We start from the raw sequence: 23,927 nt of genomic DNA, 5'->3' as shown, positions 1-23,927 counted from the left end.
CCTTCTCTAGCACAATGCAAAAGCATCAATTCTTTAGCACTCAGACTTCTTTAAGTCTGAGTGCTTCCTTAAGTCTCACATCCATACATGACTACTGGAAAAACCACAGCTTTGACTAGATGGACCTTTGCTGGCAAAGTGGTATCTCTGCATTTTAATATGCTGTCTAGGTTTGTCATAGCTTTTCTTCCAAGGAGCAAGCATCTTTTAATTTTGTGGTTGCAGTCACTGTCTGCAATGACTTTGGAGTCCAAGAAAATAAAGTCTCTCACTGTTTCCACTTTTCCTCCATCTATCTGCCATGAAGTGTTGGGACCAGATACCATAATCTTAGTTTTCTGAATGTTGAGTTTTAAATCAGATTTTTCACTCTCCTCTTTACTTTCATCAAAAGGCTCTTTAGTTCTTCTTTGCCTTCTGCCATAAGGGTGGTGTCATTTGCATACCTGAGGTTGTTATTTCTCTCGACAATCTTGATTCCAGCTTGTGCTTTACCCATCCTAGCATTTCACATGATGGATTCTGCATGTGAGTTAATTAAGCAGGGTGACAATATATAGCTTTTACTCCTTACCCAATCTGGAACAAGTCCGTTGTTCCAAGTCCAGTTCTAACTGTTGCTTCTTAACCTGCATACAGGTTTCTCAGGGGACAGATAAGGTGATCTGGTATTCCCATCTCTTTAAGAATTTTCTATAGTTTGTTGTGAAGTCAAAGGGCTTCCCTTGTGGCTCAGCTGGTAAAGAACCTGGGTTTGACCCCTGGGTTGGGAAGATGTCCTGGAGAAGGGAAAGGCTACCCATTCCAGTATTCTGGCCTGGAGAATTCCATGGACTGTATAGTCCATGGGGCTGCAAAGAGTCAGACATGACTGAATGACTTACACTTCACTTCACACAGTCAAAGGCTTTAGTGTAGTCAATGAAGAAGTAGATGTTTTCTGGAATTCCCCCTTTTCTATGATCCAACAGATGTTGTCAATTTGATCTCTGGTTCCTCTACCTTTTCTAAATCTAGCTTGTGCATGTGGAAGTTCTCGGTTCACATACTGTTGAAGCCTAGTTTGGAGAATTTTGAACATTACTTTGCTAGCGTGTGAGGTGAGTGCAATTGTGGGGTGGTTTGAGCATTCTTTGGCATTGTCTTTCTTTGGGACTGGAATGAAAACTGATCTTTTCCAGTCCTGGGGCCACTGCTGAGTTTTCCAAATTTGCTGACATACTGAGTACAGCACTTTCACAGAATCATCTTTTAGGATTTGAAATAGCTCAACTGGAATTCCATCATCTCCACTAGCTTTGTTTATAGTGATGCTTCCTAATGCTCACATTCCGGGATGTCTGGCTCTAGGTGAGTGATCACACCATCATCGTTGGTGTTGATCTTTTTTGTACAGTTCTTCTGTGTATTCCTGCTACCTCTTCTTAATATCTTCTGCTTCTGTTAGGTCCGTACCATTTCTGTCCATTTATTGTGTCCATCTTTGCATGAAATGTTCCCTTCATATCTCGAATTTTCCTGACGAGATCTCTAGTCCTTCCCATTCTGTTGTTTTCCTCTATTTCTTTGCACTGTTCCCTTAAGAAGCCTTCCTTATCTCTCCTTGCTACTCTCTGGAACTCTGCAGTCAGTTGGGCATATCTTCCCCTTTCTTGTTTGCCTTTGATGTCTCCTCTTTTCTCTTGGCTCTCGGATTAGAGCTTAAAATTCCTCACTGGGCTCCTTTCCTGAAATCACATTTTATTCTCTTCTCTAAATCTCATGGGCAGGAAATGTCACGGTGCCCAGTGTGGGCCCCGCCACACTTCACAAGTGCTGTGGGCCGAACCGTGTCGTCCAGACCCCCAGTGTAACAGTGTTAGGAGGCAGGCCTTTGGGCAGTAGTCGGGCTAGACGAGGTGAGGGGGAGGCTCTCACGATGGATCAGTGCCTTTGCAGGAAGAGACCCCTGAGAGCATGCCGTCCACTCTCTGCCACGCAAGGGCACGGTGAGAAGGTGGATGTCTGCAAGTGGGAGGAAAGCCCTCGGCAGAACCCCGCCTCGCCGGGACCCTCAGCACCCACATCCAGCCTCTAACACTGTCACAAAATAAACTGCTGCTGCTGTTCCTACCCAGTGGGTGGCATATCGTTATGACAACCAGAGAAGACTGAAACAACCACAAATGTACCCTAAGTGCTCGTCCAGACATTCATACCTGTTTTATCTAGAAGTAAAGGATGATTAGCCTGGGGTCTAACTTTTCACATACGGTATACTATCCAGAGGGCTTCCTGCCAATGCAGGAGACTCGAGTTCAATCCCTGGGTCAGGAAGACCCCTGGAAGAGAAATGGCAACCCACTCCAGTATCTTGCTGGGAAAACTCCATGGACAGAGGAGTCTGGAGGGTTACAGTTCATGGGGTTGCAAGGAGTCGGACGTGACTGAGTGACCGAGTGACGCCCTACGCAGCAGCGGCAGGCTGCCTGCAGCCCCGCCACATGACTGACAGCCCTGCCCCCCCTCGCCTGCTCCACCCTGAGGCCCTCCTGCGGGCAGGCGGCCCGCATGGCCTCAGGCTTCTTGCTTACCTGATTCCACTCGTATGGCTTCTCATGCCACTTGGGAACAACCTTCTGTCTCGGTTTCAATTGGCAAAACAGACTAAAATTTTAAAAAAGAGAGTTTAAGTCATCTTAATTATATGTTAGTAACTGAAAACACTATTATGATATTTAAAAAGAGACTTAAATTCTACGCACTTTCTCTCAGAATTATAACTCCAGTAAGTTTTTTAAAAGGTCAAAATTTATGTAATTGTGATCAGAGAATATTTTAATCCACTATACATTCAAAAGGGTTTCCCTCATAGCTGAGTTGGTAAAGAATCCGCCTGCAATGCAGGAGACCCCAGTTCAATTCCTGGGTCAGGAAGATCCACTGGAGAAGGGATAGGCTACCCACTCCAGTATTCTTGGGCTTCCCTTGTGGCTCAGCTGGTAAAGAGTCTGTCTGCAGTGCGGGAGACCTGGGTTTGATCCCTGGGTTGGGAAGATCCCCTGGAGAAGGGCAAGGCTGCCCACCGCAGTATTCTGGCCTGAAGAATTCCATGGGGTCGCAAGGAGCCAGACACAACTGAGTGACTGACTCTCACTTTCACGCATTCAGAAGCAGGGGATAAAGTGGCGCGGCCTCTAAGGCTGACCGCTGTGCACTGTTCCCCTGGAACCAGCACAGGCTGCTCCATCACCCAACATCTCTGCGTCACTGAGTCAAGTTCTGGGAAATGTAACAGAAGCGTGTATACCATTTACTCTTAAGCAGCTGTGACAAGCTGGAAATGTCAAAAGGCTGAGATAGAGAATTCTAGCAATAAGAGAATAAAGAAGTTTGCAAATCTTCTTGCACCTCCTTCCTCCCCAGCAATTATAAAACTAAACACGATTGTTCAAGGAAGACATCTGAAGGCTCTGGATGTTAACCAAAAGCAAAGAAGTTGAAAAGCATTCATTCAAGAAAAACTGCTGAACTCCAGGCAGCAAGAGTGGAGTCTGCGGAGTTCGAGCCTGGGGCTGCTCCCAACCACCCTCATGCCCACCCTAGCAGCTCACCCTGCTCCCAGCCACACTCACACCCACCCCAGCAGCTCAACCTGGCGCTCCAGAGTTCCAGGGGAGCTGGCCATGAGAACAGGCTTCCTCATGGCCAGACTGACTTCACTTGGTCTGAAGCAGAGGGTGAAGCCTCACGCCTGGCAGCACTGTCAGACGAGCGCAGGAGGAAATAAACAGAGAAAGCCCCAGCTCTGCGAGCCTTTGGCCGTGGTCCTGCTTGGGGCCAGCGCAGACCAGCAGACTCCCCGGAAACACCCGAGGGCGGCAGAGGCCAGCGGGGCTCCCAGACGGCCCCTAGGTGGTGGGGAAGCTGCACACACAGGCGCAGAGGAGCCCGACGAAGGTCCCAAGCCCGCCACGGGCCCGGCGAAAATACAAGGCAGAGAAGAGTTTAACACTGCCTGAGTCCCAGAGGCACTGCCAATCCACACACAGACCCACCAGCACAGGGCAGAAACCTTAGTGATGCAGGGGTCCAAGCACAACTTCTGACTCATCAAAGGCTGAGCACTTAGCCATGCAGACACAAGGACAACCCCTAACAAGCCAGGCTGAAAAATAAAAGGAGAATTTAAAAAAAAAAAAAAAAAAACCACAAGTATCAGTGGCCTTACAACATGGTAGGGAAACCCATTCTGCAGAATCCTTCAGGGAATAATCAAAATCCTACATATATACTACATTACCTAAAATACTTAATTTTTAGCAAAATATGTGAGAAACAGGAATGTGTGACCCACACTCAGGAATAAAACAGGAGGCAACAGAAGCTGACTGAGTGGGCTCAGAGGTGGGTTTAGCAGGTAAGACTTCAAAGAGGCCACTGCAAGCACATACAAAGAATTAAAGCAAACCATGTTTAAAGAAACAGAGGAAAACATGATGATAATGACTCAAAGGTAATCTCACTAAAAGTTTAAAACTATACACAAGAACCAAAGAGAAATTTTAGAATTGAAAGGTACAATAATGGAAATGAAGAAGTCCTTACAGGAGACCAGAATCCGTAGGAGTGAGACGGAAGCAGAGTCAGTGAACTTAAGGACAGAGCAACAGACGTCACCTAACTGAACAACAGGCAGGAGGAGGACACAGAAGAACGCTCAGAGCCTCCGAGACCAGCGGGACAAGGTCAGCTGTACACAAACACACGTGCGATGGGAGTCCCCAAGGAGAGAGCAGGAGCAGGGCAGAAAGGAGGTTTCTAAAAATTCAAAGATGCAAAAAAAAACAAAAAACAAAACAAAACAAAAAAAAATTCAAAGATGCAAGTAGGTTATAAGTAAAAGGACAGGAAAAGATATGTCATGAAAACAGTAACCAAACCAAGCAGAATAGCTGTATCAGGCAAAATAGACTTTTAAACAAGAAGTATTATCAGAATAGAGAATTCATAATGATAAAAGAGCTAATACCTCAGGAAGATACAAAATTATAAATGTAAACAAGTCTAATAGAGCCAAAAAAGACATAAAGGAAAACTGACAGAGAAGAGAAATACTTCTCCTTCAGTAATTAGAAATGTTAATATCCCAGTTTCGATTTTCATAAAACTAGAAAGAAAATCAGCAAGCATAGTGAATCCTAGAACACCACCCACCATTGACCCACCCAGCATCTACAGAGAACCCCATCCAACAATGCATATATTCTTCTCAAGTGAACACAGAACACTTTCCAGGAAAGACTCTGTGCCAGGCCATAAAGCAAGTCTCAATACATTTTAAAAGAAATTATGAAAGACTGAAGTCATTCATTTCAGTATAAGACCTACAACAGAAATACATTATATATTAACAACTTAAAATATTTGGAAAATCTCAGAAAATATTTGAAAATTAAACAGTATGCTTCTAAATAATGCAAAGAAAAAAATCACAAAGGAAACTAGAGAATACTTTTAAAAGAATCAAAATCAAAATACAACTGATCAAAAAGTATGGGCTGCAGCAAAAACAGTAATGGAGGGAATTTTACAGGTTTAAATGTAACAGAAAATAAGTTCTCAAAATAATAATCAAAGCTTCTAAGTTACGAAATTGGAAAAAGAGCAAGTTAGGCCCAAAGCAACCAGAAGCAAGGGAATAATTACGATGAGAGTAAACATCAATGAAACAGAAAAGATAAACATTAGGGGGGAAAATCTATGAAACCAAAAGTTAGTTCTTTGAAGAGATCAATAGAATTGATAAACTTTAGATAAGCTAACCAAGAAAAAAGAGACACGATACACACAAAAACCCAAAGCAAGAAAGGGGGACCTGATTGCCAACTGCGCAGAGAAAAGGGCTCCTGGAAAAGATTCTGAACAACTGCATGCCAACTAGTTCATTTAAATGAACTGAACAAAATTCTTAGGACACAAATGATCAAAACTGACTTAAAAAGAAATAGAAAATCTGAATCAACCTAAAACACAAGAAATTGAAGTAGTAATTTAAAATCTCCCCACAAAGAGAAGTCCAAGTTCAGATATTTCATTGGTAAACTCTATCAAATATTTAAAGAGATAATATCAATCCTATACAAACTCTTTCTGAAAACAGTGTCAGGAAACACTTCCTAACTCGTTCTGTGAAGCCAGTGCCACTCTGATACCAAATCCAAGAAAGAAATCACAGGAAACTTCAGACCAGTGAGTGACCCTCATAAACATAGAGGGAAAACCCTAACAACAGAAACAGCAAACGAGTTATCAAGAGAGTTACACACTATGTGGAATTCATCCCAAGAATGCAAACCTGGTTATAACACCCAAAAGGCAATTAATATAATACACTATATAAACTTTAAAAAACACAGTTTTCTCACAGACACAAAAAAAAGGCACTGGCACAATGTGACATTGTTCCCCGATAAAAGCTGCCAGCAAACTGGGAACAGAAAGGAACTCCTTCAACCTGATAGAGTGCCTCTACAGAGAGCTTACAGCCAGCACCACACTCAACCAATGACAAGGCTTCTTCCTAAAACCGGGACCGAGGCAAGGGCATGTGCGCTCATCACCTCTGTTTAACAACATACTGAGGGGTCTAACCAGCGAATAAAACGGAGAAAAAAATTAAGAGCATACAGATTGGAAAGGAAGAAGTAAAACTGTCTTTACTCACAGATATAATCCTGTATGTAGGAAATCCTAAAGAATCTACAAGAACTCCTGGCACTAACTATTTAATAAGGTCACAGGATAAAAGACCAGTGTATAAAAATCAATTGTTCATTTGTAACAATGCATAACGCAAAAATAAAGAAATTTATTTAAACTCACAATAGCATCAAAAAGACAAAAATATTTAGAAATAATTTTAAAAGTGCAAGCCCTGCACATTGAAAGCCACAGAAGCGCTGAGTGAAGCTGAAGGGTCTAACGGAAGTTCCATCCAGGTGGGCCCAGCAGCTCAACACTGCCAAGATGGCAACCCTCCTCACACTGATCTGCAGACTCAACACAATCCCCAGCATGATTTCTGCAAGGTTTACTGCAGACACTGACAAGCTGATCCTAAATCGTATGTGGAAAGAAAAAGGATCTAGAAAAGTAAAAGCAACATTGAAAAAAAAACAAAAACAAAATACAAGGACTAACACTATTCAATTTCAGGAATTACTATTAAAAACAGACATAAGTCAATAGAACAAAAGAGGAAGTTCATAAATAAACCTAAAAGGACCAATTTATTTTTGACAGGTCCCAAGGTAATTCAATGAGGGAAAAGAAAGTTCTTCAGCAAATGTTATAACATATAATATGATGTTATGATGCTCTAACATATAACAACTCGATGTTCATATGTGAGAAAACAAACTTCAAAGACTCTTACATGTCATATCACATTCAAGTATCATCTCAAAATGGATCAAAAACCGAAATACAAGAAGGTGGTGCAGCGGTAAAGAACTGCCTGCTAATACAGGAGACACAAGAGACACAGGTTCCATCCCTGGGTCAGGAGATGCCCTGGAGAAGGAAATGGCAACCCACTGCAGTTTTCTTGCCTGGAAAATTCCACGGACAGAGGAGCCTGTCCATGAGGTCACACAGAGCCAGACACAACTGAGCAACTGAACACAAATATAAGAGAGGGAAACAGGAGAAAACCTTTATGACCTTGCATCTAACACCAAAAGCATACACCACACCAAAGATGAAGTAGATATCATCAAAGTTAAATCTGTGTGTTCTTCAGAATGTGAAAATAAGAACGAAAATGAAAAGACAAACTACACGATGGGGAAAGTATCTGCAAATTTATTCATAAGAGACTTTCAGCAAGTATTTAGAAAGAATGTCTACAACTCAGTAAGAAGATGACAATCAACCCAATTAAAAAACAGGTGAAAGGTCTGAAATATCAATAACCTCAGATATGCAGATGACACCACCCTTATGGCAGAAAGCAAACAGGAACTAAAGAGCCTCTTAATGAAGGTGAAAAAGGAGAGTGAAAAAACTGGCTTAAAGCTCAACATTCAAAAAACAAAGATCGTGGCATTGGGTCCCATCACTTCATGGCAAATAGATGGGGAAACAATGGAAACAGCGACCAACTTTATTTTTTTGGGTTCCAAAATTACTGCAGATGGTGACTGTAGCCACGAAATTAAAAGACGCTTGCTCCTTGAAAGAAAAGCTATGATCAACCTAGACAGTGCACTAAAAAGCAGAGACACTGCTGACAAAGGTCTACCTTGTCAAAGCTATGGTTCTTCCAGTAGTCATGAATGGACGTGAGTTGGACCATAAAGAAAGCTGAGTGCCAAAGAATTGATGCTTTTGAACTGTGGTGTTGGAGAAGACTCTTGAGAGTCCCTTGGACTGCAAAGAAATCAAACCAGTCAATCCTAAAGGAAATTAATCCTGAACATTCCTTAGAAGAACTGATGCTGAAGCTCCAATACCTGATGCGAAGAACTGACTCATTGGAAAAGACCCTGATGCTGGGAAAGATTGAAGGCAGGAGGAGAAGGGGACGACAGAGGATGAGATGGTTGGATGGCATCACCAACTTGATGGACATGAGTTTGAGCAAGCTCTGGGAGTTGGTAATAGACAGGGAAGCCTGGTATGCTGCAGTCCATGGGGTCACAAAGAGTTGGACACGACTGACAGACTGAATTGCACTGTAAGGCCACGAGATTAACTACAATAAAAAACTCACAATCAAGTGCAGGCAAGGATGTGGAGAAAAGGGAACGGTCATACGTTGCTGGCGGGAATGTGATATAGGAGTCACCTTGAAAACCAGTTTGTCCATTTCTTAAAAAATTAACAAATTTACCATACAACCTACCGTTCCACTTCTAGGTACCTACCCAAGAGAGAAGATACACGTCCACTCAAAGACTACGTGCCTTCCCAGAGCAGCATTACTCAAAACAGCCTAATACTGGAAACAACCCAAGCATTTCAACAACTGCTGAATGGGAAGACGAAACATGACATACACACACAGTGGGGTACTGGTCACCAAGAAGAAACACATTACAACACGGATGAGCCTCAAACATACTCTGCTAAACAAACAAAGCCAGATTTTTTAAATCATTAGGTCAATTATAAAAAATTTTCAGAGAAGACAAATCAATGGAGACCATAAGAGGCCAGTGGTTGCCTGGAGTTCGGCTGGGGACAGGAGCTGCTGACAAATGGATGGGAAGGACTGGTGATTCTAAAAACAGCTTCTTTGAGGTCATTATATACTTTAATTGATTCTAAGTATGCAATTTAATAATTTTAGTAGATTTACAGCGTTGTGTGACTATCACCACAATTCTGTTTTAAGGTTATTTGTAAGTCAGCTTTGGGGATGACAGAACGTTGTAGCAGAGTTGTGCTGTGCTGAGCACAACTCCACACACTCACTGAAAACCACGGAACTGCACCCAACCTCCCTCCCCCCATGCGGAGCCCAGCAAGTCAGGACGCCGCCCGCCTTGGGGGTGGGGGGGTGCCCTCAGGACATGCAGGGCGGTGCCTGCTCCCTCCGGACGAGCCGCGGCCTTGCTGCTGGGAGCACAGCTGCATCTGGACGGGGCCTGCGACACCGCGGAGACTTGCCGCGCCTCCCATGTGGATCTTGCTGGGTCTCCTTCAGTTTTAGGAACACTTCTAATGTTTTACAACACGGGGTCCCTCCGGAGCTGGTCATATGCTCCATCCACCAGGCGCACGCCGAGATGACCTCTGTGCTGCGTGTGTGAACTTCAACATAAACTGCACCTCAGCCTCCATCACAGTCGCAAAGGCAGCGCTAAGTGTCTGTCGCCCTGCTGCTCGCTGTCCTCAGCTGGCTCCCGGCAGGCCAGGCCACCGTCCTGGGCCAGGCAGGGTCTGCAGCCAGCCCAGGAGAGAGGCTGAGTGCGGCTCGCGGGACCCAACGCGCCCAGGGCCTCTGTCTGCTCCTCCCCACCTTGTCCCGTGCCTCGGCCTCCTCTGAGCCGTCCAGGCTGACCTGGCCTCACGGGCTGCCCCAGTCAGGGCCCTGGTCACAGGGCTTCTGGCTGGGCTTGGTCAACGGGGAGTCCAGCAAGCGGCAAGCTAGAGCCAGCTGGGAAGCTCAAGAGAGGGACTCAGTTCCTGTGAGGTGGTCCTCGAGCCGGGGGCCCCTCATCTCTCTGCCCTCAAGGTCCCACCGTGGACTCCCTCTGCCCTGCCGTGCCGTTTGGAGGGCTCTCTGTATTACACTGTTTTCAAACCACCCCGCTTCCTGCCCGGCTCCCAGCGGACACCCAGGACATAGCCCGCTGCTCCCAGGAAGCTGAGGCCTCTGTCACGGCACGTGGGAGACACGTCCGCACTTCAGAGGCTTAACCCAGCACATGCATTTGTCACAGACAGTGCAAGACACTCACAGTCCAGATGGCTAAGAAAGAAGCCCGCGTGGCCACCCAGCTCACCCTAAGAGTTTCTGGCGACTGTTGTCCTGTAACTGCGCGATCCTTTCTGGTCCAAGACACTTGGATCCATTCGGTCCATCGCACACTAGCTTGTTGATAGCAGCTCTGAGAATATTAATCTGTAAATAAACAGCAACATACATGCTCACGTGGTTCCACTATGATTGAATCTCAATCTACATTTAAATAATTCATAAACATTCGATTTAGTATTTTCACAATTATCGTCAGTATGGTTTCTGGAACAAATTATCAAAGCAAAAATAACACCGGTAAAGTGAAAGCTGTATCAGACTCTTGACAACCCCATGGACTGCAGCCCACCAGGCTTCTCTGTCCATGGGGATTTCCAGGCAAGAATATTGGAGTGGATTGCCATTTCCTTCTCCAGGAGATCTTCCTGACCCAGGGATCGAACCCAGGTCTCTTGCATTGCAGGCAGATTCTTTACTGTCTGAGCCACCAACTATCATGATTTAAGAAACAATGACAAAAGGAAAAAAAAAAAACCAGTCAGGAAGGTTCAGGCTTTTCAGTGTAAGCACACTCTTTAAACTTCTGTTCTAGAATGTAACAGTTTAGCCCGTGGGGCTACACTGTTCAAAACCTACTTGCATCTTATACACAGGAAGCCCCTGTATCCGTGGACTCAACAAATCTTGGATCAAAAACATTCAGAAAAAAAAAAAAAAAAACTCCACAAAGTTCCAAAAAAGCAGAACTTGAATTTACTGTACACTGGCAACTATTTACAGAGCATTTACACTGTGTTAGGTGTTATAGGTAATCTAGAGACAATTTAAAGTACTGGTTTGGCTGAGAGGCTCCCTAGGGTTGTTTACTGGCTCGTTTATTTATGGCTGCACCGGGCCTTCACTGCTGCTTGCGGGCTCTCTCTTGTTGCGGGCCGGGGGCGCCGCAGGGGGCCGCGTGACTGTTGGCTGCGATGCCCAGGCTTCTCATTGCCGCGCTTCTCTCGCGGTGGAGCTCGGGCTCCAGCCGCTGCAGCACGTGGGCTCCGTCGGCTGCCGCGCGCGGGCTCGGGCTGAGTTGCTCCGAGGCATGTGGGATGTTCCCAGGTCAGGGACTGAACCTGAGTCCCCTGCACTGGCCGAGCGATTCTTAGCCACTGCGCCACCAGGTAAGTCCTTTTGTTTTTTAAGTAAAAACAAATGACACCTTTTTCATTTTCACCAAGAACTTTGTTCAGTGTATTCAGTGTTTTGTTCCACTACCTTCTGTGATTTTTCAGGCAACTTCATAACTCTGTCTTTCCAAAAACTTTTTATCTTTTTGAGAAAAGAACTGTTTCAGGTCCCTTTTACAGTCTTCGAGGGAACTGAAATTCTTCCCATTAAGAGAATTCTGTAAAGACCAAAATAAACAGACATCCAAAGATGCGATGTCTGCTGAATACAGTGGTTGAACTAGGATTTCCCAGCCAAGCTGTAACAGCTTTTGCTCGGCCATCAAAGAAACATACTGTCTGTGTTATCATGATGGAAGATTACGTGTTTTCTGTTGACTAATTCTGGATGCTTTCGTCAAGTGCTGCCTTCCGTTGGTCTAACTGAACTAGTACTTGTTGGAATTAATCGTTTGGTTTTCCAAAGGGAGCTCATAATAGAGGACGCCCTTCCAACTCCACCATAAACACAACATTGCCTTCTTTGGATGAAGACCGGGCTTTGGTGTGGTTGGTGATGGTTCATTTCACTTGCCCCATAATCCTTTCTGTTCCACATTAATGCACAGGATTCACTTTTCAGAGCCCATCACAATTTGTTTTAAAAACAGAATGTTTTTGTTATGTCTAAGTAAAGAATCATATGCAGTAATACAATCAAGAAGGTCATCTTCACTTATGTGGAACCCAAATATCATAGTGATTAATATAACCAAGCTGGTACAAATAATTTTCAATGCTTGATTTGGATATTTTGAGCATGTCGGCTATCTCCTGCGTTGTATTACGTTGATTATTCTCCATTAAGGTCTCAATTTGATCACTATCAACTTCAACTGATCTACCTGACCACGGAGCATCATCCAGTCACAAATCTCCAGCACGAAACTTTGCAGACCACTTCTAACACATTCAATCAGTCACAGCACCTTCTCCATATGCTGCACAAATTTTGTTTGCATTTCAGTTGCATTTGCCTTTCTCGAAATCAAGCATAATGCACCAAAAATGTTGCTTTCTTTTCCATCTTCAGTATTAAAACGGTTACACAAAAATTAACCAATTTTGATAGGCATTTTTAAAAAATGCATGCTGATACTGACAGCTGTCACAACACAACCTAATAAAATTGTTTCGGATAAAGTTAAAGATAAGTAACTGCTATTGGAGCCATCTTACAGAAAAAACTAAATGAACTTTTGCATCCCTCAACCCCCCACACCCCATGCCCCCCATGGCCTACCAGTCACAGCCAAGGAATTGACCCGAGTGCCACACTGTTAACTAAACACCAGGCTCCATGTGGATCTGACTGGTGTCCTCTTCCCATTCCTGGACCCAATCCACGGCCCCTGCAGTCCCGTCTCCCCAGCCTCCTCCTGTCCTGGGCAGATTCTCAGGCTTCTCCTGTCTTTTGAGACCTTGACAGTTCTGAGCAGTCAGGTATCTTGGGAGATGCCCCCTAGTTTGGGCTTACGTGATGTTTCTCACATGACTAGGTTGGGCTGGTGAATTTGGGGGAGAGGCCCACAGAGATGGGGGCCATTCTCACTCCATCACGTCAGGATGTGTGTGCCATCACCACGACGGGTCACTGGGGATGCTGGCCTTGGCCACTGAGCCCAGTCTGCCAGGCTTAGTGAAAGCCGGTCAGTAGTCTAGTCCACTCCTAAAGCAGGGGCAGGGGAAGGGGAGGTTTGAGCTTCACCTCTCAAGTGCTGCTGGGAATTCTCCAGGACAGAAGATTGGTCTCTTCTCATTTGTTTATTCAATCACTGGTTTATATCCCCGCACACTCTAGAGTTATCATCCAACACAGCTCCGTTTATTCTGTGGCTCTAACTGCTCCGGCTCTGGCACGGGCACGCCCATGGCCCTCTGACCAGCCGCACCCATTTCCTGAGCACGTCTTCATTCCCGGCACTACAAGGAGCTCCAGGCTCACGTACTTCCTCTGCCCGTTTCTCTGTGGAGTCCTGGATCCTATTATTGGAAAATCCTATCAGAAACTACTGTCTAGGCCCTGGGTTTGTCCATGGCTGGCTACTGGCTGCCCTTGTTTCTGGCTCTCAGACCGCTGGGGAATCCAGGCACATGTTTGAGATCACGTGTGCACATGTAACTCGCCTGCACGCAGGAAGTTAGACACGAATGCCCACTGAACCATGCCTCTCGGTCATCCTGCTCACAGGGTGTGCCCCGCCTTCCTCTCCTGCATGCTTCCAGGTCCTGTCCCACAGTAAGGAACCGGTGCCCACATCCCTCACTCACCCGTTCCACTCCAGTAACATGCTGAGCCATCTCAGAACTTGCACTCCTTGAGAACAACTTTACCAAGGAGAAAACAGTGTTTATGTGCATTTTCTTTTTATCTATAACCTTACTGTTTCCAGTCAAGCACTGTTTTCCAAAATTCCTTGTTCCCTCACCTGCCATGATGTGATTATCCCCCAAACCCTAGGTGGCGCGTGTACGGGCACACGGGCTCAGCCACTCAGTCGTGTCCGACTCTCTGCGACCACGGACTGTGGCCCGCCAGGCTCCTCTGTCCATGGGATTCTCCAGACAAGAATACTGGAGTGGGTTGCCATGCCCTCCTCCAGGGAACCTCACCGACCCTGGGATGGAGCCCACGACACTTATGTCTCCTGCACTGGCAGGCGGGTTCTTTACCACTGAGCCAACCTTTCTGATCCTCATGGAGCTCAGTACAGGTCTGTGAAAAGGTTCTCATCACAGAGAGACCAGAAGTATAAGCCTGTGTCAACAGCACCGGGTCAGACACGGCATGTTGAACGACTGTACAAGCAAAACCGGAGTGAGGAGGAGCTCCCACGCCATGACGACCGTGGCCTTACCTCCATGACATCCTCCACGCTGAACTGCACGTCGAACGCAAGCTCCATGTCATGCTCTGGCAGGATTGGGGCCCCTGTGGTCAGGTTGCACCCCAGGCCACACAGGACGCCAGTATAGCATTTGCCATCTTGATTAACTCTACACGAAAAGTTTTGAGAAAAGTTCATTGTTAAGCTACTCGGTTTTTTGTTTTCAACAGGTATCTTGAGCTTATTATATATATATGCACGTATATAAAATATTTCTTTACTGAAGTATAGTTGATTTATAATGTCATGTTAGTTTTAGGGGTATGGCGCAGTGATTCAGGTATACACACACACACACACATACAAATAAACACCTGACTATATGGATATACAGAATACATACATTCCTCTTTAGATTCTTTTCCCTTACAGGTTATTAAAGAACTACTGAGTCGAGTTCCCTGTGCTGCTAAGTAATCCCCTGCTGTTCTCTATTTTGTATCTAGGAGTGTGGTATGTTAATCCCGCCCTGCCTAACTTATTGCTCTCCCTCCTTTCCCCTTAACCACGTTTGTTTTCTATATCTGTGAGCCTATTTCTGTTTTGTAAATAAGTGGTATATTTTTCCATCCATTTGTGTCATCTTTGATTTCTTTCATCAGTGTTTTATAGTTTTCTATATATAGGTCTTTTGTTTCTTTAGGTAGATTTATTCCTAAGTATTTTATTCTTTTCCTCGCAATGGTGAATGGAATTGTTTCCTTAATTTCTCTTTGTTTTCTCATTGTTAAGTCTATAGGAATGCAAGGGATTTCGGTGTGTTAATTTTATATCCTGCAACTTTACTATATTCATTAGCTCTAAGTAATTTTCTGGTGGTGTCTTTAGGCTTTTCTATGTAGAGGATCTGGCATCTGCAAACAGTGAGAGTTTTACTTCTTCTTTTCCAATCTGGATTCCTTTTCTGTCTTTTTCTTCTCTGACTGCTGTGGCCAAAACTTCCAAAACTATGTTGAATAGCAGCAGTGAGAGTGGGCACCCTAAAGTTCCTGACTTTAGGGGAAATGCTTTCAATTTTTCACCATTGAGGATGTTTGCTGTGGGTTTATCATATATGGCTTTTATTATGTTGAAGTATGTTCCTTCTATGCCTGCTTTCTGGAGAGTTATCATAAATGGATGTTGGATTTTGTCAAAGGCTTTCTCTGCATCTGTTGAGATAATCATATGGCTTTTTATCTTTCAATTTGTTAATGTGGTGTATCATACTGATTGATTTGCAAATACTGAAGAATCCTTGCATCCCTGGGATAAAGTCCACTTGGTCATGATGTATGATCTTTTTAATATGTTGTTGGATTCTGTTTGCTAGAATTTTGTCGAGGATTTCTGCATCTATGTTCATCAGTGATATTGGCCTGTATAGCTTTCTTTTTTTATGGCCTCTTTGTCTGATTTTGGTATTAGGGTGATGGTGGCCTCATAGAATGAGTTTGGCAGTTTACCTTCCTCTGCAATTTTCTGGAAGAGTTTGAGTAGGATGGGTGTTAGCTCTTCTCTAAATTTTTGGTAGAATTCACCTGTGAAGCCATCTGGTCCTGGGCTTTTGTCTGTTGGAAGATTTTTCATTCCAGTTTTGATTTCCATGCTTGTGATGAGTCTGTTAAGGTTTTCTATTTCTTCCTGGTTCAGTTTTGGAAGGTTATACTTTTCTAAGAATTCATCCATTTCTTCCAAGTTGTCCATTTTATTGTCATATAGTTGCTGACAATAGTCTCTTATGATCCTTTGTATTTCTGTGTTGTCTGTTGTGATTTCTCCATTTTCATTTCTAATTTTGCTGATTTGATTCTTCTCCCTTTTTTCCTTGATGAGTCTGGCTAACGGTTTGTCTATTTATCTTCTCAAAGAACCAGCTTTTAGTTTTGTTGATTTTTGCTACAGTCTCCTTTGTTTCTTTTTCACTTATTTCTGCCCTAATTTTTATGATTTGTTTCCTTCTACTAACTCTGGGGTTCTTCATTTCTTCTTTTTCTAGTTGCTTTAGCTGTAAAGTTAGGTTATTTGATTTTTTTTTTTTCTTGTTTCTTGAGGTAAGCTTGTATTGCTATGAACCTTCCCCCTTAGCACTGCTTTTATTGAATCCCACAGATTTGGGGTTGTCGTATTTTCATTTTCATTCGTTTCTATGCATATTTTGATCTTTTTAAATTTCTTCTGTGATTTGTTGGTTATTCAGAAGCATGTTGTTTAGTCTCCATATGTTTGGATTTTTAATAGTTTTTTTTTTTCCTGTAGTTGACATCTAATCTTACCACATTGTGATCAGAAAAGATGCTTGAAATGATTTCAAATTTTTTTGAATTTACCAAGGCTAGATTTATGGCCCACGATGTGATCTATCCTGGAGAATGTTCCGTGTGCCCTTGAGAAAAAGGTGAAATTCATTGTTTTGGGGTGAAATGTCCTATAGATATCAATTAGGTCTAACTAGTCCATTGTATCATTTAAAGTTTGTGTTTCCTCGCTAATTTTCTGTTTGGTTGATCTGTCCATAGCTGTGAGTGGGGTATTAAAGCCTCCCACTATTATTGTGTTACCGTTAATTTCCCCTTTCATACTTGTTAGCGTTTGCCTTACATGTTGCGGTGCTCCTATGTTGGGTGCATATGTAATTGTTATATCTTCTTCTTGGATTGATCCTTTGATCATTATGTAGTATCCTTTGTCTCTTTTCACAGCCTTTACTTCAAAGTCTATTTTATCTGACATGAGTATTGCTATTCCTGCTTTCTTGTGGTCTCCATTTGTATGAAATATCTTCTTCCAGCCCTTCACTTTCAGTCTGTATGTGTCCCTTGGTTTGAGGTGGGTCTCTTGTAGACAGCATATGTAGGGGTCTTGTTTTTGTATCCATTGAGCCAGTCTTTGTCTTTTGGTTGGGGCATTCAACCCATTTACATTTAAGGTAATTACTGATAAGTATGATCCCATTGCCATTTACTTTGTTGTTTTGGGTTCGAGTTTATAAACCTTTTCTGTGTTTCCTGTCTAGAAAAGATCCTTTAGCATTTGTTGAAGAGCTGGTCTGGTGGTGCTGAATTCTCTCAGCTTTTGCTTGTCTGTGAAGCTTTTGATTTCACCTTCATATATGAAGGAGATCCTTGCTGGGTATAGTAATCTGGATTGTAGGTTTTTCGCTTTCATCACTTTAAGTATATCCTGCCATTCCCTTCTGGCCTAAAGAGTTTCCATTGAAAGATCAGCTGTTATCCTTATGGGGATCCCCTTGTGTGTTATTTGTTGCTTTTCCCTTGCTGCTTTTAATATTTGCTCTTTGTGTTTGATCTTCATTAATTTGATTAATATGTGTCTTGGGGTGTTTTGCCCCAGATTTATCCTGTCTGGGACTCTCTGGGTTTCTTGGACTTGGGTAGTTATTTCCTTCCCCATTTTAGTTTTCAACTATTATCTCCTCAAGTATTTTCTCATGCCCTGTCTTCTTCTTCTGGGACTCCTATGATTCAAATGTTGGGGTGTTTGACATTGTCCCAGGGGTTTCTGAGGTTGTCCTCACTTTTCTTTTTTCCTCTCCGCCTCATTTACTTCCACTATTCTATCTTCCACATCACTTATCCTATCTTCTGCCTCAGTTATTCTTCTCTTGTTTCCCTCCAGAGTGCTTTTTATCTCACTTACTGAATTATTCATTATTGACTTATTTCTTCAAGGTCCTTGTTAAACATTTCTTTAATCTTCTTAATCCTTGTCTCGAGTCTACTTATCTGTAACTCCATTTTATTTTCAAGATTTTGGATCATTTTTACTATCATTATTCTGAATTCTTTTTCAGGTAGACTCCCTATCTCCTCTTTTGTTTGGTTTGGTGCCCTTTACCTTATATTTCTCTGCCTTTTCATTTTATTTAAATTGCTGTATTTGGGGTGGCCTTTCTGTAAGCTGGAAGTTTGTGGTTCCTCTTTATTGTGGAGCTTGCTCCCTGTGGATGGGGTTTGACTAGTGGCTTGTCAAGGTTTCCTGGTTAGGGGAGCTTGCATCTATGTTCTAGTGGGTGGAGCTGAATCTCTTCTCTCTGGAGTGCAATGAAGTGTCCAGTAGTGAGTTTTGGGGTGTCTGTGGGTTTGGCATGGCTTTGGGCAGCCTGTATTTTAATGCTCAGGGCTGTGTTCCTGTATTGCTGGAGAATTAGTGTGGTATGTCTTGCTCTGGAACTTGTTGGCTCTTGGGTGAAGCTTGGTTTCAGTGTGGGTATGGAGGCTTTCAGATGAGCTCTTGTCTATTGATGTTCCCTGGAATCAGGAGTTCTCTGATGTTCTCAAGTTTTGGATTTAAGCCGTCTGCCTCTGGCTTTCAGTCTTATTATTACAGTAGCCTCAAGACTTCTCCATCCATACAGCACAGATGATAAAACATCTAGGTTAATGGTGAAAAAATTCTCCACAGCGACAGACACCCAGAGAGGTTCACAGAGTTACATGGAGAAGAGAAGAGGGAGGAGGGAGATAGAAAAGAGGAAGGAGGGGGATAGAGGTGACCAGGAGGAGAAGACAGGGAGTCAAAAATGGAAAGACAATCCAGCCAGTAATCAGTTCCCTAAGTGTTCTCCACAGCTTGGAACACCCAGAGAGATTCACAGAGATAAGTAGAGAAGAGAAGGCACAGGGAGGAGATAGAGGTGACCTGGGGGAGAAAAGGGAGAGTCAAAAGGGGAGAGAGCAATCAAGCCATTAATCACACCCCTAAGTGAAAAAGGATACTAAAGATTTTATTCTTAAAGGTACAAAGTGTGTTAGTCGCTCAGTCGTGTCTGACTCTTTGCAACCCCATCGACTATACGGTCCATGGAACTCTCTAGGCCAGAATACTGGAGTGGGTAGCTTTTCCTTTCTCCAGGGGATCTTCCCAACCCAGGGAGTGAACCCAGGTCTCCTGCATTGCAGGAGGATTCTTTACCAGCTGAGCCACAAGGGAAGCCCCAAAATACTGGAGTGGGTAGCCTATCCCTTCTCCAGGGGATCTTCTCAACCCAGGGATTGAACTAGAGTCGTCTCCTGCATTGCAGGTGGATTCTTTACCAACTGAGCTATCATAAAACTGATAACAAATATCAAAAAGCAAAGATTAAAAATCTAGAGGTTAACAATATTAAAAATACAAAACAAAATCAATCACAAAAATTATAAAATATATATATGAAATTTGCTTTAAAAATAGGGTCTTTTTTGCAAGGTAATAGTAGGTTATAAAAATGAAAGTTAAAGGAGTAATAAAGAACTTAAAAAATTTTTTAAATTAAAAAATGATAATAGTAAAAATATATTTAGGAATTTCCCTGGGGCTGTTGTGCCAGTCCAGCATTTTGGATGATGTACTCTGCAGAGAAGTTAAATAACCAGGGTGACAATATATAGCCTTGATGTACTCCTTCCCCAGTTGGGAACCAGTCCGTTGTCCCTTGTCCAGTTCTAACTGTTGCTTCTTGACCTGCATACAGATTCTCAGGAGGCAGGTAAAGTGGTTTGATATTCCCATCTCTTTAAGAATTTTCCACAGAGGATCTTCTTGACCCAGGGATTGAACCCTGGTCTCCTACACTGCAGGCAGATTCTTTACCGTCTGAGCCACCATGGAAGCCCATGCAAGTCTGTAAGCCCTGTTTGAATGTTAAAGGAAGTGACCAATAAAATCCTAAATTCTGCCAACCCCTAAGGCAGCAACTAATTTCATTTTTGCATTTTCTCCTCCAGTTTTTATATTAAAAAGAATAGAGTATATATAGTTATTAAAAAAGTATTTTTACTAATCTATTATTTAGGTTTCTAATTCTCACTGCACTAGACAAGACAACGTAAAGAATATTTTACCACATATGGTTTTTTCCCTACTTTTGAATTCCCTCCCCAGTGAAGTCTTATAAGTGATATTTCTGGAGAAAGGGTTATAAACATATGTGTGACCTGTGAAAGAAGTCTAGCACCCAGTAAAAGCTCAAGTTGTTTGTCCCACCTTTCCACTGCAAAACAATCACACACGCCAAGAATACAGAGCACTACATCCTCTTTGCACAAAAGCTCACTGCTTCCCGCCACCACCACCAGCTCCTGCCACTTCCGTCTCCCACAGTTCTCCTAAATCCACTCATCCTCTCCATCCCAACAGCCTCTGGCCTCGCCCAAACCACTGCCATCTCCCACTGGGCAGTCAGCGTCCGGCCAATTTACCCCACATCTACTCCTGCTTCCTCGAGTCTGCCTTCACTGGCTTTTCAGGACACGTCCACTGATCTTGCGTTGTGGCTCAAGGGCTCCCAGCGGTGTCCACAGCCCCCTGACCACCACCTCTGCAGGGCTCCATCACACAGCACACTCCCGGCCAGGCCCCTGCTTCTCTGGCTTCCCGGCAGCAGGGGAGCAGGCTCCTCCAGCAGGGACTCTGTTCCCCACCACACACACCCCAGGCCCCTCGCCCCAAGCTCCCTCGCATGGTATAGGCATTAGTCTAAAACACCAGGGTCTCAGCCCATGACAGGCCCAACAGATTATCAAATGAATGAACATTCTGAAATACTGGTATTATCAAATGAATAAAATATTTTTTGACATTTTATGTTTAGTTGGAGAATAACTGCTTTGTGATACTGTGCTGGTTGCTGCCACATGCCGACATGCATCAGTCACGGGTATACATGTATCCCCTGCGACTTGAACCTCCCGCCCCAACCCACCCCCTCCATGAGGTCACAGAGCACCAGCTTTGACCTCCACGCATCACACAGCAAACTCCCGCCAGCTATCTATGTTACATATGGTGGTGTACACGTCCCCACGCTACTCCTTCCACCCACCCCACTCTCCCCTTCCCTGCCAGCCACGTCCCCAAGTCTGTTCTGTGTGTCTGCGTCTCACTGCTACCCTGCGCACAGGTTCACCGGCCATCTTTCTGGATTCCATGTATGTGCACGCATGCCAAACCCCTTCAGTCCTGTCCAACTCCGTGCAACCCTCTGGACTGCAGCAGCCCGCCAGGCTCCTCTGTCCAAGAGAGTCTCCAGCTAAGAATGCTGGAGTGGGTTGCCATTTCCTCCTCCAGGGGATCTTCCTGATCCAGGGACTGAACCAGCGTCTCTTACGTCCACCTGCACTGTCAGGCGGGTTCTTCACCACTAGCGCCACCTGGGAAGCCCGTATATATGTGAGTATAAAATACTTGTTTTTCTCTTTCTTACTTACTTCACTCTGTATAACAGGCCCTAGGTTCATCCACTTCATCCATTAGCACTGACTCCAACGCACTCCTTTTTACGGTTGAGTAATACTCCATTGTGTGTATGAACCACAGTTCCTGCTGATGGCCATCCAGGCTGCTTCCCTGTCCCGGCTACTGTAAACAGCGCTGCGATGAACCCTGGGGTACCCGTGTCTTTTTCAATCATGGTTTCCTCGGGGTACATGCCCACTAGAGGAACTGCAGGGTTACGTGGTAGTTTTATTCTTAGCTTATTAAGGAAGCCCCAAGCTGTTCTCCACAGTGGCCGTATAAACTTACATTCCCACCAACAGTGCAAGAGGGTTCCCTTTCTCCATACCCTCTCCAACATTTATTGTTTGTAGATTTTTTTGATGATGGCCATTCTGACTCATGTGAAGTGATATTTCATTGCAGTTTTGATATGCATTTCTCTAACAATGAGCAATGTTGAGCATCTTTTCCTGTGTTTATTAGCCATCTGTATGTTGTTTTTGGAGAGATGTCTGTTTAGGTCTTCTCACTTTTTACAAATATTGATATTAAATATCTTTTAAAATATTTTGGTAATTTTACTTGGCTCTTAATCAATGCAGACCTTTTCCCATCATCTAGATCAATAAAACTTTGATGAAAATATTCTAGGCAAACAGTTTACTTCTTGGTCCTAGACATATACATACACATAGACACACACTTTTTTCCCTCACTTTAATAAAAATGAAAGGGAATCACATTCTAAGTAAACTCAGAGAGACTCAGATTCACTTACACATTAGATGCTGAGTATGTGCTTTACGTAACAGTCACCAAAATGCTTCCTTAAATGGCAAGCTCACCCACATCTGTTTTTAATGAATGCAATTTATTATTTCAATTTATACAAAATCTTTCCAAAACACAATAACCAGGGCTCACCAAAATGAAGGATGACAGCTTCATCGTGGCTTTTTGAGACACCACATCACATCTACGTTACTGCAGCTGTGATGAGACTTAAGCTGACTGTTCCCCTGTGAGAACACACACGTTGGACAAGGCAGGTCCTCACACACTCAGCCTTGAACCAACCCCACGGGGGTAGCAATTCTACGCTCATCGACTCTAAATCTTACATTAATAAAGGTAATCAGAGCGCTGAGTTTAATTCTCTTCTAGGGATCCTAAACACCCTATGTGCACCTAAGAAACAGTGATTAAGACCACAAAAATACTTTTACTTCCTTTTCAAAGCATGTGTCAGATTCAAACTGAAAACTGCAAAAATCATGACAGGACAAAACAAAGTACACCCCGCAGAGAGCAGAGGAGAGGCGCGCTGTGGTGTCACCTCGGCCAGAGCCGGCAGACAGGAGAGGAGCCGGAGTCTATATGAGCTCACTACCGCTGTCTTTGGAAGGGCTAACTTCTCTAAACAAGCAGCTTTAAACCTATGCGCAGTATGTTAAAATTATGTTGAAACAGTTCCTTGCAGATGGTTCTTGCAAGCTAATATCCTAGAACTCCTCATATGCGCCAAATAAGGAAATCAGTTCAGCTGCTCAGCTGTGTCCCACTCTTTGCCACCCCACGGACTGCAGCACGCCAGGCCTCCCTGTCCATCGCCAACTGCTGGAGTTTACTCAAACTCATGTCCGTTGAGTCGGTGAAGCCATCCAACTATCTCATCCTCTGTCGTCCCCTTCTCCTCTTGCCCTCAATCTTTCCCAGCATCAGGGTCTTTTCAAATGAGTCAGCTCTTCACATCAGGTGGCCAAAGTATTGGAGTTTCAGCTTCACCACCAGTCCTTCCAATGAATATTCAGACTGATTTCCTTTAGGATGGACTGGTTGGACCTCCTTGCTGTCCAAAGGACTCTCAAGAGTCTTCTCTAACACCACAGTTCAAAAGCCTCAATTCTTCGGCGCTCAGCTTTCTTTACAGTCCAACTCTCACATCCATACATGACTACTGGAAAAACCATAGCTTTGACTAGAAAGACCTTTGTTGGCAAACTAATGTCTCTGCTTTTTAATATGCTGTCTAGGTTGGTCATAACTTTCTTCCAAGGAGCAAGCGTCTTTTAATTTCATGGCTGCAGTCACCATCTACAGTGTATTAGAGCCCAAGAAAGTAAAGTCTGTCACTGTTTCCTCATCTATTTGCCATGAAGT

General features: G+C 43.8%; 1 protein-coding gene across 1 annotated transcript in view; it reads right to left on the bottom strand.

Moving 5' to 3' along the window:
• TDRD9 (tudor domain containing 9) overlaps window positions 1-23,927 on the bottom strand; it is a 101,962-nt gene that overhangs the window by 1,500 nt on the left and 76,535 nt on the right. The window contains exons 33-35 of the mRNA XM_061159737.1: window positions 14,538-14,676; window positions 10,494-10,612; window positions 2,574-2,646 (exon numbers count right to left, since the gene is read on the bottom strand). Of these exons, the coding sequence (XP_061015720.1) occupies window positions 2,574-2,646; window positions 10,494-10,612; window positions 14,538-14,676 (331 nt within the window). The remainder of the gene's footprint in view (window positions 1-2,573; window positions 2,647-10,493; window positions 10,613-14,537; window positions 14,677-23,927) is intronic.

The sequence above is a fragment of the Dama dama genome, chromosome 13, assembly GCF_033118175.1.
Source record: "Dama dama isolate Ldn47 chromosome 13, ASM3311817v1, whole genome shotgun sequence".
NCBI lineage: Eukaryota > Metazoa > Chordata > Mammalia > Artiodactyla > Cervidae > Dama > Dama dama.
Note: the sequence above shows the minus strand (reverse complement) of the source record. Positions and strands in the feature narration are given on the sequence as shown.